The sequence below is a fragment of the Lotus japonicus genome, chromosome 6 (genome assembly GCF_012489685.1).
Source record: "Lotus japonicus ecotype B-129 chromosome 6, LjGifu_v1.2".
NCBI lineage: Eukaryota > Viridiplantae > Streptophyta > Magnoliopsida > Fabales > Fabaceae > Lotus > Lotus japonicus.
In genome coordinates, this window is record NC_080046.1 from 64962756 (window position 1) to 64982494 (window position 19739).

The following is a 19739-nucleotide window of genomic DNA, read 5'->3' on the forward strand; positions in this document are numbered from 1 at the left end:
CCTTGTATATGACACACCACCTAGTCATTTGATTTGTCTGTAATTATTCATTTATTCAAATTTGTTCTCATGAGTTTCCACAATATATATATATGTAAATCTCTTGAAAACTACAACCATTAATATCAGGCTCTCTCTATTACTAGTTTTAGGTTACCAGAATAATATTAACTTGTTCCCCAGCTTGTATACTCTGTTTCGTTGGCTCTTCAGCAATTGAGATATTACTTAAACATATATAATTTATGTTATTATTGCTTTAGTTAAGGAGCATGAGTCCAGATATAAAATTTAGGCTTAAATTTTAATAGAAACTTGTAATATAAAACATTATTTTGATAAGAACTCCCTTGTTTTCAGGTTCCAATGGTCCAACTTATTTGACTCAGTTTTTTTTTCCCCATTCCTGAATCTAATATTTGACTTAGTTGTGATGTCTCTGACCATGATGTCACCCGCTCATCCACATAAGTCATAGAACTTGAGTTATCCTATAAACATCCAAACAAGTGTTGTGTGAGCAAGTAAATTATCAAATTTGTTCTTGAACGTGTTGGATGCTGAAATGTTCATTTTTTGAATTGAGAAATAGTCCACTGTACTTATTTTGATTGTGTAAAATATCAGTTAATCCACATAATTAGATAAAACATCAATCATTTTATACAATTAGAAATTGTGAGAGGTAACGAAACCAACACTAAACATTTTCATGGACCAATTTGATCAAAGTATTAACTCAAATGCTGCATCAAACTCTCCTCTTGGCAACACCAAGTTAAGCACTATACCAATTCAATGTTTTCTCATAAACAAAAAATTATAAGAAGGCCACAAGCCAAAACTTCATTTTTAATTTTTGTGCCTAGTTAACACATCATGGATGCTTCAATCAACTCATATAGACATGAGACCTACAAGTGCATGCAACGTAAGATATACCCAACTTGCAACATGTAATCACATGACATAGGTACATAAATCACCAATCAGTAATGATGCTTATATATGCAAACATTATAAACACCCTACACAGTACACACACTCCAATTTTTCTCTCTTGTTCTATCTCTTCGATTACTTATCATATTTATTCATTATTTCTCTCTTCTTTTCCTTGATTTGCAATATATGAATATCGAAGAATCATTTTCCATTATCCCCAATAGGTGTGTACATCTATTAATCTTTGTGTTGTGTCCCACAAGAAACCATGTGTTGCCAACTGTTTCTAACCTTAGTGATCTCTGCTTTCCCCTAATGCCAATCCATTTTAGAAAAACAAGACCCTAGTGTACTTGTTTTCTTTTTTGCCAACTGTGTTTGCATTGGTTGCCAAGTACTCATCTAGTTGAATTATTATAGCATAGCATACATCTACGTTCCTTTTAGAGCCAAAACACACAGCACTATTAATGGCCTAGAACCTCCCACGTGCCAACCACCCACTTTCACCTTAGGGGTCAAGTATCTTCTCCATTTCCGATACTTGTTTGGAGAGAAAGAAAATTGAACTCCTCCTAGGTTGTGACCATAGTCTAGAAAAAAAAAATTGATGAGAAATTGCCTCCACTATGAGTACTACACATGCAATTTCAAGCAATTATTGCTGATCTTGTTTTTGTAATTATTGCTCCTTTACAGATAGATAATACCATAAATAGATATTAGATATAGACAGATTAGAGAAAAGAACATGCTCACTACTCCTCTTCAAAACACTCCAATTTCCTAAGACCTTCACACAGTTTGGGCTATAAGCAGCAACCTCATCCTCTAGTTAAAATCCATTTCTCTTCAACATCTTGATCATTTCAAAGGACTAAAATTTTCCACCTCTATCATTGCATAGAAGAGAACTCTGCTTCTGATCCTGTTTTTTACTTGCTACTAGTTCTTGAAAGGGGTTGAAATTGAATTTAAGATATGGGTTTGTGTATATAAATACTCTCATTTTCTTGATTAGGAAATATGAAGGGCTTAAATTTTAATGCCTCCAAAACCTTCACCATCAATCAACCCTATCCATCCATCCTTCCATTTTTTTTCAGAGTTCCTATTTTAGCTCGTTGGGCCCAAGTGTTTTTTCAAAAGATACCTATATTTTTTTTTTTCATATTCTGAGGAGGGATCGGAGGGATCTCTGGTTGTTTAATTGGGCCAGGCTAACTACCAAGAAGATCCGCTTTCGCTATAGCAACTAAACTTGTGAGGGCAACAAGAGCCTTCGTGTAGATCTAACACTAAAGTCCATTAAACTATTATATGGTAATTTATGAAATTGACTAGAAAATGGTTATGTTCACATTTTTTACCCACACTTAATAGAGAAAGATAAAAGAGATAATTAAGAGATTTTATAGTTGATGTGATAGGAAAAAAAATGAATATAAAGATAAAATAACTAAAAATAAAATGGAAGGAAAAATGATGTGTAAACATATTATAACTCAGTTAGGGTCATGAAGATTGAAGAGCCTCAAGCAGTTGAGGCAATTGCCTTAGGCCTCCAAAAAATAATAATCAGTAGTTAGGCCCCAAAAATAATAAATAGTATCTATATAGTATTACAGTATATATTATTGAGATTTGAGAGATAATAAAACATTGAAAAATCAGGTCATATTCATTGTAACGTAGACAATGCAATGTGCGAACTAGAAGTGCAATATGGACAATGCAACTTTGCCAATTATTAGTAGTAGTGTTTGTATTAGTAAATTTACATTTTCCAAAAAATAAATAAATAAAATATCCTTTATTTTTACATTTCTAAAATTAAAAAAATAATTTGTGCTTAATCATAACCCTTAGTTTTTTTATGACTTTTATACCTATAGTATTGTAAAAGTTTGCTCTTCACTCATTATTTCTTCTCTTAAAAAAAGTTTTCATTGTTTCAACCTTGAAGTGAATTATTAAAGGAGATATTTGATATCAAAATGTTGCAAAATCTCTTAACATTTTCGTCTTAGCCCCAAAATGTATGTACACGACCCTGAGCTCAGTTGATTAAGGGTCAAAGTAACTTAGTGGGCTTTGTTTGAGCTACCTATAAGAGTAGTGTTGTCAAGTGGCACTATCGATAAGGTTATTTTTTGATATCCTTTCGCACTTGAATTATTAATGAATGTAGCACTCTTTTATGAATTATTACTATGAAATACTAACTACGTTGCACACAATCCGTATTTAAATACATACTAACTTTGTTTCTGAAGAGAGGAAGATTCAAGAATCAATTCAGGAGAGGAGATAACGATGTTTACTTTCTGTTATAGAAAAAAAAATACACACTAACATTGAATAGGTGTTTTCCCATAATTATTAAGAAAAAGTATCTAATTGAAGATCATATTCATTTTATTGTAAGTGGAATGTCATGTCTACAAAACTGTAAATAATTTGCATACAACATGCATGCACTTTTTCTAAGGTTTTTATCGTGACATATGGATAATATCTACTATAAGAATTGAAGAGTAAAAAATAATGAATGTGATATGATAAAAAAGAAATAAAGATAAAATTTTAGTGAATGATGACTGTAATATTTAGATGTCTACAAATTATCATTCACATTTAATAATAATCGAAATTGCAAGAAAATTACTTTGATCACACATGCAAGACGTTTTTCTCATGGATGCAGTTAAAATTCAATATGTTTTCATTCACACTTTTTCTACATTTGTACAAAGTAAGATAAATAAAGAAAGAGTTTAATGGATATGCACTGACAGTGTAAAAAAATGGTTTTACACAGACATCCAATTGAATTCCGCCAAATTAGAAAATATTTTATTCTTTTAATTAAAATTAAAGTCAAATATAATTATCTTTCCTATGTGGCATGGTTTGATTGGATGACTGTTAAACTATTTTACATTATCCGTGCATATCCATTAAACTCTCATAAAGAAATTGAAGAAAATTATGTGATAGAAATATAAAAGAAAGATAAGAAGAAATGATACGTTTTTTATCATAATGTATGAAAGAGAACTAAAAGTGAATGAACGAATAAAAAAATAATATACAAAACGCATTATTCACGTGCTGTCTCATCGACACGTTTAATTAAAGACAGGCCCAATAAATTAATAATATACTGACAAGGTATCCGACAAAAAGTGATCAATAAGACAGAAGGTATTAAATTTTTTAACGTACATGTATTAATCAAGGCTACCTGTTTTTCAAAAATAAAATTATGGCCACCAGAAAATACATTAATGTGAAGAACTCTGATTGACTTTGTATAATTAAACTATACTCTCTGTTCCACAAAGATTGATATATGAATAGTAAGATGATAATTATTAATTCTATAATGTTACTATATAGTACCCTTATTTAATTTTATCAGTACTATGTGCAACAATTAAAATTTACTTGGATAGAGGAGAATTTAGTTAATAAAGAATAGATGTAGTTGGTTGATATTATAGGTGATAAGTGAGAAAAGTTTTATTAAATGAGGATATATGTAGAAAAAAATTAGCAAAAATGCATTTGCTTTCTAAAACAACTAACATTTTAGAATATTAAAAGAAAATCCAATACAACAATTCTTCTAGAATGGAGGGACTAGGGAGTAACAACTAAAATTTTCAATGAGCATTAGTTTGAATACCTCCTCCTATTGTTTTGATACAATTATTTTTCCTCATAAAGATACAATTAAAGGTCGGTCATCCAATCTCATGAATTATGCTCACCAATTGAAATATCATCGTGACTCAGACGACAGGGACGGATGCAAGTGTGTATCAAGAGGGGGGGGGGCACTTGACCCCACAAAATTCTGAGAAAATATACGCTCACAGTATACAAAAGTTTAGATGAGAGTGAGTATTGTAGAAAAATATATCATATCAAACAATTTATAATTAATGGTTTTGCCCCACACGAAATAGTAATGCCCCCACTATGACATATATGAATTGAATCATACTTTGTTCTATTACTCTCAGTTTCACTTCACTTGATTTAGGGTAATTAAATTTTGAAGTTTTTTTTTGAAAACAATTGAATTTTGAAGTTACAAAAGTATATTAAAGATAAGGAAATAAATGGAAAAATGTAATAATATTTCTAAAATTTAATAAAGAAAACGCCGAATATGGCTATAAAGAGTTTTATAATTATGAAAGGGTGGAGTATAGAAATTTGTAGAGAAGAATCAAACTTTTAATAATGATATATTATATTTGAAAGGCGGCAGATTTATGTGCAATTTTTGCCCCCACAATGTCGAATTTCTGGATCCGTCACTGGACTCAGATGCAGTTGGGTGGGAGACCTCTTACATGAGACGGGTGACTCAAAAAATTCGCACTAAAGAAGTACTAGACATTGTAGATTTGACTGAGGATTAATTGTTAATTTAGCTAATTGTTCATTTATAAAGAATTAATACTTATTTAGCTAAATATTAATGTGTTAAGAATTAATGCTTATGTAGCTAATAATTGTTACTGCATCTTCTGTTAATTCGCACTCTTGAGTTCTTTAGTGTGAAACTTGGAAATTTAAAATAAAAATTGAAATATTATATCCTCACTAGTTGTTGCATTCACACTTTTGAGCGTGGAACTGAATTGTATTTCACACTCTTGAGTCTTGAGTATGAAATGGAAATTAAAAAAAAATGAAATTGAAAAATTAAATACTCATAAGTCATTGCATTCACACTCTTGAGTGTGAAACTGAGTTATGGTTCACACTTTTGAGTGCGAAATAGAAAAATGTTTAAAACGAATTTTAAAAAAATTATCAACAATTGTTGTGTTTAAACTCTTGAGTGTGAATCTGAATTGTATTTCACACTCAACAGTTTTGGTTTTTATGAGAGACTATTAATGGAAATTAGAAAAAAAAGGATGACATGGGATTAATTGAGGATGATATTAAAACTATTGCCTATTCTCAATTCCAGTTTTTCTAGCTGTCGATTTATTTTACCTCCATCTCAAATGGTTTGTTTTGGTTTATAAGTGAGAAGAAATAAAATGAGTAAAGAGAAAGTGGTGACGGATGAGAAAAAAAATTGAGTAGAATGTTTATATGGTAGAAAGAGAAGAAAATTAACGACGCAATTTATCTTTCTCCATTTATTTGAATAGAAAGTGAAAAGAATGAAGATTGAGTTTTTTATGTAAAATAATATTAATATTTTAAATATAAAATATAATAAATTAATTTTAAATATATTTTAGAGTAAGTAACAATTCACCACCTTTAGTTTTTCTAATAGAACACTGAAGTCCAAATTTACTTAATTACTTACATTTCACCTCATTCAAAATAAGTGAGCTTTCAATTATTAATATATCAAGTAAAGAAAATCAATATTTATTATATCGTTTAACCATTCGAGGATATTACAATTGGATTTTTCTTATATATGATTTGTGATGAGTTGAATCATTCATTTATAGTCCGTTGAAAGATCTCTGCTGCTTTCATCTGATCAATTATAAGAGTATTGTCTAAAAGTGAATTTCATTCTCTTTAGACTTAATTTGTCATGATTTCATTTAAAATAAACTTTCTATAATTTAATCATCTATACTTTAATTAATGAACTGAACGATTCCATAAAACCCTCCCAATTTTAAAAGGCTGCTGGAAAATCGCCTTTTTCATCTTTCAGTTTCTCAGTCATTTAAAAAAAAAATTTGAAGGTACCATAAGAGTTAAAAACAATTCATTACGTAATAGTTAAGGGCATTAGATTGGGAAGGTGACGTTCTGCTCCCAAAATGACAAATTGAAATGAGTAATGATATAATCACATCTCACTTTTTCTTTCATCTCATTTTCACATACATGTTTTTCTTTTTATCTCTATGCATGCATTTCTTGTTAAATTATAAATCTATCACTCATTATTTATTTCTTTTCTCTTTCTAATTGCATAAGGCGCGGTAAAAGTGAGATGTAAAATTATTCATCCACAACAATAGAAGTTATGATATACACACATCTCTCTACTTATTTTCCACCTATCACATCTTTACTTTCTCTCACCTTTCTTCATATATCTCTCTCTTCCTCCACCTCTCCACACCTAAAAAATGAGGTGTGAAGATATAATTATTCCAACAATAGTACATGTGCATTTATGTGCAACAATGATATATACACACCTCCTTTTTTATAAACTTCATTTCCACTTATTTTTATCTCTATCTCTCTTCTCTTATCACTTATCACATCTTATACTTTCTCTCTTTTACTTTTTTCATTTCTTTCTATCTCTCTCCTCCCCTACCTCATTCCACCTCATTTTTGAGGTGTCAACAAATAATTATCCTATTTATTTATGTGTGGTAGAGAGTTGGGGGGACAGTTGGGAGAGGATATAAACACCTCTCTTCCTATCTCCACCTACCGTACGAAAACCTTAAACTTTTGCAACTAAGTCCTTTAAGAGTAGTATTTTACATGAAAGTCCCTCTTGCATGAGCTCATTATAAAAGGACCTTCTAGAGATCTGAATCTTCATCAATCAAAACACACAAGATAGAGAGCTAAAACATGGCATCTATGATTCTCTCATCTTCTTCACCTCTGTCTTTGGTATCCAATGTCCCTTCTTCCCTGCATCCTCCATTATTCTCTAAAAAATCCACCACAGCAAACCAATTAAACGCCACCAATATCATCATCATCACGTAGCATGCAGCAGCAACACAACACCATCACCAAACACCAACAATAACAATATTGATGGTGCAGCTGGATCAGGACATAGAAGAGATGTTCTGATTGGACTTTGTGGCGGTGCTGCCACCACTCTTTTCAACATTAACAATCCTTTAGCCGCCATTGCTGCTCCGGTGTTACCAGACTTTAACAATTGCGGTCCAGCAACACTACCTAAATGTCCAAGGCCTCCCTACGATTGCTGTCCACCACCAAATGTCTCAGGATCTGTCAAAACTTTCCGGCTACCGCTAGGCATTCGCCAATCCAGGCGGATAAGACTGCCGGCACATCAGCTGCCTCCTGAATATCTATCCAAATACAAGACAGCCCTTAACAGGATGAAAAATCTTAAAGATGATGACCCTCGCAGTTTCAAGAACCAAGCCAAAGTCCACTGCGCTTACTGTAACGGTGCCTATCACCAAATAGGGTTCCCTAATGTTGAATTTCCAGTCCATAAATCGTGGCTCTTCTTGCCTTTCCACCGTTGGTACCTCTATTTCTTCGAGAGAATCTTGGGTCACTTGATCGAGGACCCGACCTTTGCCATTCCATTTTGGAACTGGGATGCTCCTGATGGCATGACAATGCCTTTTGATTTCACTTGTGACCCTAATTCACCTCTCTATGACCCTCTCCGTAACACCAATCACATGCCAGCAACACTCATGGACCTTGGCCGCGGCCTAGAATGCTTGGGCAATGTCCACAAAGAATGCGTGCCCAATGTCCACACCAACCTCACAATCTTGCACAGAGTCTTTGTGGACAATGGAAAGACCCCAGGAGACTTCCTCGGTGGAGCTTACCGTGCTGGCGAAACTGCCTTCCGTAAAGGCTCTCTAGAGAATCTTCATGATAGTATCCATCAATGGACAGGTGATCCAAACCAGCCTAACGGTGAGGACATGGGAAGTTTCTACTCTGCTGCTAGAGACCCCATTTTCTACGCTCACCATGCAAATGTTGATAGGATGTGGTCTGTGAGGAACGAACTTGGACTTGGTGGAACTACTTTCAATGACCCGGATTGGCTACAATCCGGCTTTTTCTTCTATGATGAGCATAAGCAACTTGTCCGTGTTAATGTCGGGGATTGCCTTTTCACGGCCGATCTCGGTTATGTTTACAAAGACGTGGACAATCTGTGGACAGACCCTAAATATGCGCCTAAACCAGCCAAGTCAAGGGCTCAGAGGTTGGAAGAACAGGCTAAGCGCGCACCGGTCAGTTTAAGGAAGAACTATGACGATGTCAAGTTCCCACTGGCTTTAGATGAGGCTGTGACTCTCGTGCTGAAGAGGCCCCAGAAATCGAGGAGCAAGAGCGAAAAGGAGGAAGTGCAAGAGGTTTTGAGTCTTGAAGGGATAGAGTTCGATAGCAGCATGTCTGTGAAGTTTGATGTGATTATCGATGAAGAAGATTACAAGCTGGTGAACGCAGGGAATGCAGAGTTTGCAGGAAGCTTTTTGAGCGTGCCACATTCTGGTGGTGATATGAACATGAATATGAAAACTGATTTCAGACTTGCTTTGACCGATTTGTTGGAACGTTTAGAAGCTGAGGATGATGAGAGTGTGCTGGTCACGTTGGTTCCCAGGGATGGGAGAGGGATCAAAATCCAAGGGATCAAGATAGAGCTTATATAATTAAGTACTATAAGATTGAAAATTCCAACCATCCACTTGTATATGTGGTGGTACTGGTAATGCATGCATATGGGTGAGAAGAATATGATTTTCCAGTATCTATTTTTATGTTTTCTTTTAACTGTATTTTATATGTTTGAATAGGTGCCTGTGGCACCTTAAATCAAGTTAATAAATATCCATGTATTACGAGTCGGTAAGTATATAATTTTCCTATAAAATATTTTGTTCATTGGATGGTGAATATATATACAAAATAAATAAAACATCTAGTGCTTTCAGTATTTTCTTTAATTTTCTAGGTTTAGGAATTGAGATGTTCCAGGAATGTTATGGTGTGAAATTCATAAATGGAGTTAGTTTGGAGTCAGTGAAGGCTAGGTTGGAATTTTAGGCTTCTAACTGATGCTTTTTCTCAAAGTTGAAGTGATGAAGAATTTCTATGTGATTCAATTTGCAGTCTGAGATGGATTTCTTGCTAACAATGAATTGAGTCGGGAACAAGAAGCAATTGAATGAGGTTATCTTCTTCTCCCACTTCGCTTGAATTCCTAGGTTCTTGTAATTCATAGTTTTGTAATTTCTATAAAATTTTGATTGCTAATTATTGTTGTATCTGTGGGTTTGAACTAACATATGCATAATTTCATGCACCTAAGAGGCTAAGACAGAGTTGGTTACCCGCTCATTACTTCTTAATGGTGTGCCTTCAAGGTGTTTGATAAATTGTTATATGGTATAGGAACATTTGAAATGAAGGTTCTTCAGGTTTTTGCTTCTGCCACCAACCTTAAAGGCCTTTTGCTTCTTAATAATTTTGCTTTACATTATAATAAAGTTTATGTATTCATCGAAATCTAGATACTTGGTAGAAATTATTTGTAAAATGGGAAGGATTTGGTTTGTTATTTTTATTAGTTCTTAAAAGTAATTGTCTATAACTGAATCTGCTTTGTCTAGGTAAAGGGAAATCATTAGACCATGAAAGTGAAAGGGGATTTCATATATGTTGAATCAGGGGGATTTGATGAGTGTAATGATTTCATGGAATATATAAATGATTCTGGAGATGACTGCGAAGAAACTTTTACTGGTTGGTTGGGTAAGAAAAAGTAATGACTGGGAAGAGACTTACATATATAAATTTATAACGCAAATGAAATTTATTAGCTAGCTCATGTTGCTTTCTGCTTGTTATATATATGTGTGTGAGAGAGAGAGAGAGAGAGAGTAAGAAAAAACCTATTCTGATTGCTTAGTTACTCCTTTCCATTATTTGGCATCTTCTTTCATTCATAAAAGTTGTGCATGCTTGTAACATATCTGTGCAATGACCTTCTAGTCTATCCAGTTGGAGCCACCTATGTGTGCTGTACTGTTGTGCAGTTTGCAATGCAGTCGCAGCAGTGCCACCTCGAAGTGTCTCACAACTTAAAGGTCATACTATTCTTTGTTTATGGAACAAATAGTTAAACTTGATGTTTAATGAGTCCAAATCGTTTGTTTGTTTCTTCGGTTGATAGGCACTATTGCATTATCTTATTTGTGTTCACTCACTACGTGATTTCAGTTCCAGTGTTTCGTTCACTTTTGTAGCCTCTCAAACATTAAACCAAGGTATTGTTGTTTTGGCATGTAACCACTCACTATAAAATTGTATTTGAATCTTTTATATTCTTTGCCTTGAATCTACGTCTTTCAATACTATACTTTCAGTGCCATGTTGTTTCACATCCTAGTTTGTCGTTACTTTCAAATTTGTACAAGTTATGCGATTTTTCTTGCTTCATATTGAACACAAGTGGGTTATGCTGATCTGTTATTCACGGGTGCAGCAACAAGTCAAGTAATTGTGACTTGTGAGTATACTCTGGACTTTGATTCTAAAATATATATTCCATGTTGTTTCACGTTTTAGTTTGTTTTTTTTTTGAACGGTTTTAGTTTGTTGTTACCTTCAACTTTGTGCAGCAGCGCAATTAGAACCTAAAATATATATTCTAATTAAATGGCCTTTGTGTTGATTTACAGACTTTTGATTCAGAAGCTTACAACTTCTTGTTTGCCAAAAGTAATCCTTTAACTGCTAACTAGTTATTTTCTCTTATTAATTAATTGCTACTAGATCAGTATATAAAAACTAAATATCATATTTACATCAGTTAATTTATCTTAAAATTTTGGTTCTTGCTGACAAGAATTTGCAGGGTAAGAGGGAGTATGAAATTTGGCTTCTGAACCCAACAAAAGGATTTAGGAACTCAGTAGAGGTAATACAACAGTACAAAGTTAAAAATTTGTCACTTTCTAGGTAGTGCTTAGGTGCATTTATATTCTTCCTTTAGAATATATTTGAGTTATGTTGTTTACTTATGTGGGATTCTGATCATGATTTAGATGAATTGAGTGGTAAAGGTCACTGATGCAAGCGTTAAATTTGTTCATCAGTTATTCTGATTGTCAATGTAACCATTCTACTCGGGTAGAGCAAGACATGTAGCCATGTAGGTAATCAATTTTTGATACCTACATGTAACTCACTAACTTGGCTAGCAAGAGTTTCTTCTGGAAAAGCTGGTACATTGAATGACAGGTTCCGTTTACCTTATTGGGAGCCATTTGATGGATAAGTCTGGAAGAAGACTTCTTATAACCGTAAATCTATTTTCAATAACTCATTTATAAATGCTCTATAAGAGAAAAAGGATTAAGAACTCCTATGCTTAGCAAAGTTCTTGTATATATGCAGGTTTCCCCATGGGCGGATCTAGCGCCCGGCCACCCTGGGCATGTGCCCAGGCTTTGTGGCCAAAAATAATTTTTTACTTTGGGATGCAAGACCTCTTTTGGAGAAAAAAAACGGGGTAACCTGGACAACCATTGCTGTCATTCTCGAAGCTTAGACAATAAATTTGGGGTTTTCTCAAATCTAAGATGGATTCGAGGGTGGGGGGAAATAATTGAAAGGAGTGGTGAAGGGAAAAAGATTTGTGAATGGTGATTTGCTTGTAATGAAGGTTTGGTTGATGATGAAATTTGAGAGAAGGGCATGGTTCTGGAAGTGGGTGTTGTTGTGGGTGGGAGAAAGTGAAAAGTAAATGAGGAAGAAGACTATGTGGTCCCGTGGGTTTTACTTTCTGTCTTTCTTTCTCTCTCTGTCTAGTTCTAGGGTGTGGGTGCAGTAGAAAGTTTTAAGAGAGGGGAAGGTTAAAGAGTTGGATTTAGAGGATTGTAGGCCTTCCTAGAATGAGTTGAGTTTGAGTCAATCAATTTTTTTAACTTCTGTGATTAAATAAAATCATAAACTTCAAGATCTTATTTATAATTATATCAAATTGCTATATTATTATAAATCAATTTTAAAATTATTTATTGAGATGATTACAATTTTAAAAACTATATACTATTGTGAAATTGATAAATTTATTAATGAGAATATTGTGGATTATGCAAGTCCATTAAAGTGGTTGTTAGTATTTATGTTATGGTATTTTATAATGTATATATGAATTTGTATGCATATAATATATATATATATATATATATATATATATATTCATAGAATCGTAACGTCCATGTTACGTTTATACGATTCTGCACCTCCACTCCGCTTTTATGTAGAATCGCGATTCTATCAACCTTACTTCTTAGAATCATGTTGTTGCTTTCAGTCACCTGTATCTACTATCGCCAGTGGCGGATCCAGGACCCCGAGGTTAGGGGGTTCATCATAATTTATCATGATAAATTATACAAGTCATAGTTGTGCAAATAAATGGGTCTTTGGTGCAAATAGGTGCAAAACTTAGTCTACTAGTATAATTTAAAATTTTCAGGGGTTCAAAAAAAATTTATATAGGAAATTAAGTGCAATTTTTTTGGTTCAGGGGGTTCATCTGGGTTCAGATGAACCCCCTCACCACAACATAGGTCCGCCCCTGACTATCGCAACTGTCCAGTTAGACTTAGGCTTGACTTTGCCCAGGCTCCATAAAAATCCTGGCTCCGCCACTGGGTTTCCCCAAGTTGGACATTCTTGGACAGCTTTATTATCGAAATTCACCTTCTTGACATCATGAATCAGAATCAAGGCTTATTGCTTGAGTAGGTGCCAACATTAGAAATTGCTGGTGTGTTGGTGAGATAGTGCGCAACTACACAGTCGTTTTGGCTTAATTCCACTTTGGGCCCCTGATGTTTTATAAATGTGCGATATGCACCCCCCGTGTATAAAACGTGCGGTCAAGGTCCCTGACGTTTCTAAAACGTGCGATTAACGCCCTTCCATCCAAATCTGTTTGGTTCCTCAGTTGACCAAACGGAAAATGCTGACGTGGCATTATTTAATTAATTAAATAAATGAAAAGCACTATGGGGTGCAATCCCGTATACAGCTAGAAAAGAAAACAACATAAAAGAGAGAAGAAGGTAGTCAAGAAGCAACCAAGAACAAGGAAAAAGAAACGAGAGGAAGGCAAGTATGCTGCAAATCAGAGGAAACATAGAAAGCTCAGAGGACAGAAGAAACTGCTGCAAGTATGCTCCTAAACTACTGCAGTGTTCACCCCCAAACTACTGCTGATCTGAAAAATTCAATCTGCCTCTGTTCCTCTTCCTCACCCTCTTCTCCTTCTCATTCTCCCATAAACTCAGATCCGCACCCAGATCGACCTCTTGAAGCCATGTCGGCAACCAACAAGCCACAACCACCACCCGAGCCCAAACCGAAGCAAGACCCAGTCGAACTCGAACCCAGATCGAGCCAGATCGATTGCAGGTGATGGTGGGGTTGGGGTTCCGGTTGCTGGTTTTCATGGGGTGTTGGTTGGGGGTTGCAGGTGGTGGTTTGGTTTTCATGGGTCCTTTGATGATGATGAAGAAGAAGAATAAGAATATAAAGGTGGAGGAGATGAATTTCTGGGTTCTACAGGAATTAGAAAATTAGGTTTTTTTATTTTTATTTTTTTGAGAAGATGAAGGAGGATAACACTGGGAGGAGGAGATGGGTTGAGGTGTGGTTGAGGAAGCCATGGAAGGAGGAAGGAGGAAGATGAAAGAAGAAAGAAGAAGAAGCGTGAAAGAGGGAGAGAGAGGGTCGAGTGTGAGAGAGAGAACTGAGTGAGTGAGAATCATTTTTTATTTTTTATTATTATTAAGTTTTAATATTTTATTATTTTTTATTAGAAAAATGATTTTTTTTATGAAATTAAATAAGTGTCACGTTAGCATTCCGTTTGGTCAACAGACGGAACCTAACGGAAGGGCGTTAATCGCACGTTTTAGAAACGTCAGGGACCTTGACCGCACGTTTTATACACGGGGGGTGCAGATCGCACATTTATAAAACATCAGGGGCCCAAAGTGGAATTAAGCCTTTTATTTTCTATAGGGTTGAGGGCTGTTCCTTGGATGATAATGTCTTGAGGTATGTATCATTTGACACCGAAATTGTATTGGTATGTAGCTAGACTCTTCTGGCATATCTGTATTATTAAACAAAAGCTAGTAATACTTGAAATGATAGCTATCAGTATATGTTTTTGAAGTGTTCTTTATCAAGAGATGTAACATGTTGAATTTCTACCGGTTTGTAACTTGATAAATGTATGATCAGTGAATATAATTTTCAGTGTTGTTTTCACTAGACAGAAGCTTTAATGTAAATTTGATTATGCATTAGTTTAGAGCTTTTGTGCATTTTAGTGTCCAAGGGTATTTGTTTACATCCTATTTATTTCAAAGCCACTTGGATTGTGCTAGTGCCTAGTGATGAAAGCTTTGAATGACCTTTAAAAGGTCTATGGTATACAGTGTTTTTGGCAGCTATTGAAGCAATTTCTAGCCGTCTATAACCGACAGAAAGTGTTTTGTAAAGGATAATTGGAAAGTATGAAAATATATTTTAGCGGCAATAAGAAAGGCTGTAAGGAATTGCCGCTACAACGTAATTATTTTCCCCGGCAATTCAAGAAGCCTTTACTGGCGGCCGGAATAAGCACCGGTGAACCATTTACCGACCCTCGATACGCCAGCCGAAACCCATGTGCCGGTAAAAGTCATAGAGGCCATTTTTATTGCCGCTAAAAGCGATATTAATTGCCGCTGAAAACGCCTTTTGTTGTAGTGACTTATAGATAATTCTAACAATTTGATTATGTTTTCTTTCGAAACAAACAAAGAGGAAATTTATTGTTACCACCACATGAACAAATAAAAATCACCCACATCACTAGATATAATTCAAGGAACCATTACCACCACACACACATGTACGTGGTTGAATTTTTTTTTTAATCTTCAAGTTCTATCTTGACGCCTCTGATTTTGACCAGCCCATTCCCAAACCTTGGAACCAATGTCACCACAACACTTTCATCATCTTCAGCTCCCAAATCCTCCAATAAATCTGTCAAGCCAAGTCTAAAACAAGTGTTCATCTTCATGTTCTTATGTTTATGCGAATGAGGCACGCTCACAAAGCTTCCCGCAAACTCTGTATTCTCTGGCCTAATCACCTTGTCATCTTCATCATTGATCAAAACATCAAACTTCACTGCCGTCTTCCTATCAAACTCTATCCCTTCAATCACCAAAACCTCTTCCAAATCCTCCTTCTCCTCTTTGGTCCTTGACTTCTTGGGTCTCTTCACCACGGCACTCACAACAGAATCCAAAACCAGAGGGAATGTTACATAACTCTTTGAAGTACTCTCAGCAGCCTGTGCTGCACCAATGCCAAAATTTAAACCCTGTGCTACTTTCTGAGTCCTTGGCCTGCGCGGTGTGGGCTTGGAATTTAGCCACGGAATATCCACATCCTGATAAACGTACCCGAGCTTTGTGGTGTCAAGGCAATCCTCGACCTTGACACGCACAAGGTTCTTATTCTCATCGTAGAAGAGAAATCCGGATTGTAACCAATCCGGGTCAGTGAAATCCTTTCTTTTTCCACCGAGTGTTTTCCATAAAGACCACAACCTATCAATGTTTGAATGATGACAGAAGAAAATGGGGTCTCTTGCAGCCGCATAGAAAATCCCCATGTTCTCAAGGTTAGGCTGAGTATTATCTCCTGTCCATATATGAACTGGGCCATGTGGGACATTCTCCAGTGAGCCAGCACCAGGGTCAGATTCATCTCCAGCACGGTAAGGTTCTCCAAGGAAGAGTCTTGGAGTCTTTCCATTAGAGACAAGTTGCCTGTACATTATAGTGAGGTTCGTGGAAACACTTGCATTAGGATCTTCCGTGAGATTATAGTCTAAATCTATGAGTGTTGGAGGGAGATGATTGGAATTCCGGAGAGAATCATAAAGAGGTGATTTTCTGTCATTGTAAATTGAAGGTAATTGCATTCCTCCTGGAGCATCCCAATTCCAAAATGGAAGGGTGAAAGTGGGGTCATCGATCAAGCTCCCCAAGATTCTCTCGTGGAAATAGAGGTACCAACGGTGGAAGGGGAAGAAGAGCCAAGAGTTGTGGACTTGAAGGTCGAGGTCAGGGAACCCATCTTGGTGATATGCGCCGTCACAGTAAGCGCAGTGGATGTTGGCTTGTTGCATGAAGCTTCTCGGGTCATTGGAAGGAAGTGATTTCATGATCTCAATAGCTTTCTTGTATTTGGCTAGATGCTCATCACTCGCTAGATTTGCTGCTGGTCTTACCCGCAAGGGGGTGTTACTGTTAGAGGAAGGAAGCTTGAAATCGATGATGTTTGTGGAAGATGGTGGACAACAATTAAGGTTTGAATTTGCACCATCAGGGAGGTCTTCAGGGAGGTCTGGTGGACCGCATGTTTTGAGATTTGGAGGGGACACTGGAGCAGCAATGGCGAAAAGGTTGTTACTGCTGCTAAGAGTGGCAGCACCTAGGCCAATCAGAACATCTCTTCTGTGTCCTACAATGTTGTTATGGGTTTGTTCTGTTTTGTTGGAGTTTGGTGTTGTGTTGCCCTGGTTGCCCCTGCTGCATGCTACTGTAGATACGTGGTAATGATGCCGTTTTGGTTTGCTGAGTTTCTTTTGAGAGAATAATGGATGCAGAGAAGAATGGAAAGTGTTGGAGTTGGAAGAGACATTGATGACATTAGTGGATACCGAAGACAGAAGTGAAGATGATATAGATGCCATGTTTTTAGCTAGTTGCCTAACTTGTTTTAAGATTCAGACTTTTGGGTCCTTTTATAATGAACTCATGAGGGACTTTCTTACAAGTTTGCGTGTGGTTAATGATCCCTAGAACATGGAGTATTTCCAACTTGAACTGAAACAATACATATAGAGTAATGATATGTAGACATCTCATTTTTGTCGGACATCCTTCCAACACACTTCGTTGGATTTTTAACAAGCCACTGCAAATATTAGCGGCCTTTAAAATCTGCACTATAGTGTATGTCGGAAAGATGCATCGGCCCATAATTTGTGATACATATATCATGTAGAATTTGAAACAATTGGTAATTAAAATTTGCAACTTTTATACATCTACACTCACTTTCTTTTTAATTTTACTTTCACTCACTTTCTCTTCCTATACCTCTATTCTTTTTCAGAAAGGTTTGTTCGCATCCAAAACACACCATAGCGACAATGAAGAGAAGAAGGAGAAACAAGAGATATAATAAATAATATAATATGAAAAAAAAAAGAGATTAAGTATAAAGATAATGTGTATGAAAATGAAATGAAAGAAAACATTACATTACAAATCATGCCTCTCACTTCTTTCTTTTGTATTTTCATCTCTCCTTAGGTGGTGTGAAATGATTTTTTCCCAAAATTTGTAGGTCAGTTTTGAATTTTACATTAAAGGCCGTATGCAATTTGTGTTCTTGACATTATGCTTTTGTAATCTTACTTAGTCATTTTTTGTGTACATGTAATCTTTTTCTTTAATTGTCTCATCCTTCACAAAGGTTTTGTTTGGCGCCTAAAGTCCAAAATGAGTAGATATGTCGTCGAGAACTCTTGTGAGACTTTAATTGCACATTGCTCATGACCGGTGGACCCCATCTCTACATATGCAATTTGTGATTGTAAAAAATTCTCACAAATTGAAATTGCACAAGTCACTGCATGTGAATTGGACCCGTTAGAAAATCTTTTGCATGCATGCATGTGCTCAATATAATGGAATATGAATGGAAGACATGCATCCGTGTGAGCGTAGAAACCTCAAATGCCTATTCCGATTCTGTCCTGTTTTGATATGTTCTTGTCAAGTTTTTGGGGACCCAGTCCCACTAGCTAGAAGGAAAAGGGTGTGAAAGAGTCTCATTGAATGATGCAGGAAAAGATGGATTCAGCAGGTTAACATTCAATTTAACATGTCTAACATTTTAGTGCCTTTTTTATTGAAATATTATTATGCTAAACTAAGCTAATATAAAATAATAAACTCATCCCATATATCAAATTTTGATCTTAATTTAAACAATCAAAATAATTTGGAGTTGCATATAAAGTATAAACCATATATATGTATCTCTGGGATTTCAATTCAATATCAATGCCACAGGTTTAGCTGGAGTTTAATTCTAGGATTGTGAGAGCAGTTGCATGTTGATTTTGGGTTTAATTTATATGTATTGATCGTGCAAATAGTTTTATATCGACATCTAACTAATTCTTGTCATATGATGTGACAAAATAGTTAGAGTTTAAGTATTGACATTTTTGTAAAATATTTTTTATTTTAATTTATATAATGGGGTAAAATAGTGAATGCTGATTAGATGTATGTGTAAATAAATTTTGTATTATCAATACATAATTATTAAACTCTTGATTTTCTTGAGTTACGTACGCTTCAATTGAATGCTTTTAAATTGTTGGTGGATTGTATTATGGAAATAATTAGATGGAGTTTAAGTCTCAAGGATTGGGTGCACTGTGCATATTGATATTGCTCGAGTTATATACGCTTCAATTTGAATGCTATATCTTGGTGGTTTTTTATCTTTAATTTCTACTTTTTACTTGAGAAAGTTGTTTTTAAGAATATTTTAATTTTAATAACATTTATTTTGCTTTATAAAAAGGCATAAAAACTTATAGAATCTGGTATCGTCATACTCAATTTAACTTTATTTCATTTCTAAGTAATCCAAGCAGAATATTCCAAAATAAATAGTGCTAATTTATTTTACTCTTAAAATCTCTAAGATTATTTTATTCATATTTTGTGTACTTTTCTCAGTTCCTCTAATGACCAAACAGGTTAAATGGCGGATAAAGTTGAGATTTCAAAACAGGTAATATAGGCCAATAAGTTTAACCTTTTTTTCAAAATTTGACTAATCATGTTGTCCTATTCTATGTGATAAATTCTTTTAATTTGACGGATCAGATCTTCAGTATAACACGTGGGGTT

General features: G+C 35.1%; 2 protein-coding genes across 2 annotated transcripts; one reads left to right on the forward strand and one right to left on the reverse strand.

The window, feature by feature from the left end:
* Window positions 1–7634: 7634 nt before the first annotated feature.
* Window positions 7635–9609, forward strand: LOC130725780 (polyphenol oxidase, chloroplastic-like; the record flags this gene model as incomplete). Its single annotated transcript, XM_057576972.1, has 1 exon — window positions 7635–9609. A coding segment is annotated over one exon (1731 nt), but the record flags the coding sequence as incomplete, so codon positions are not given.
* A 5932-nt stretch (window positions 9610–15541) lies between these two features.
* Window positions 15542–17556, reverse strand: LOC130726946 (polyphenol oxidase A1, chloroplastic-like). Its single transcript, XM_057578264.1, has one exon. It carries the CDS (start codon window positions 17492–17494, stop codon window positions 15656–15658), a length of 1839 nt encoding a protein of 612 aa, XP_057434247.1. The 5' UTR covers window positions 17495–17556; the 3' UTR covers window positions 15542–15655.
* Between the last annotated feature and the right edge of the window lie 2183 nt (window positions 17557–19739).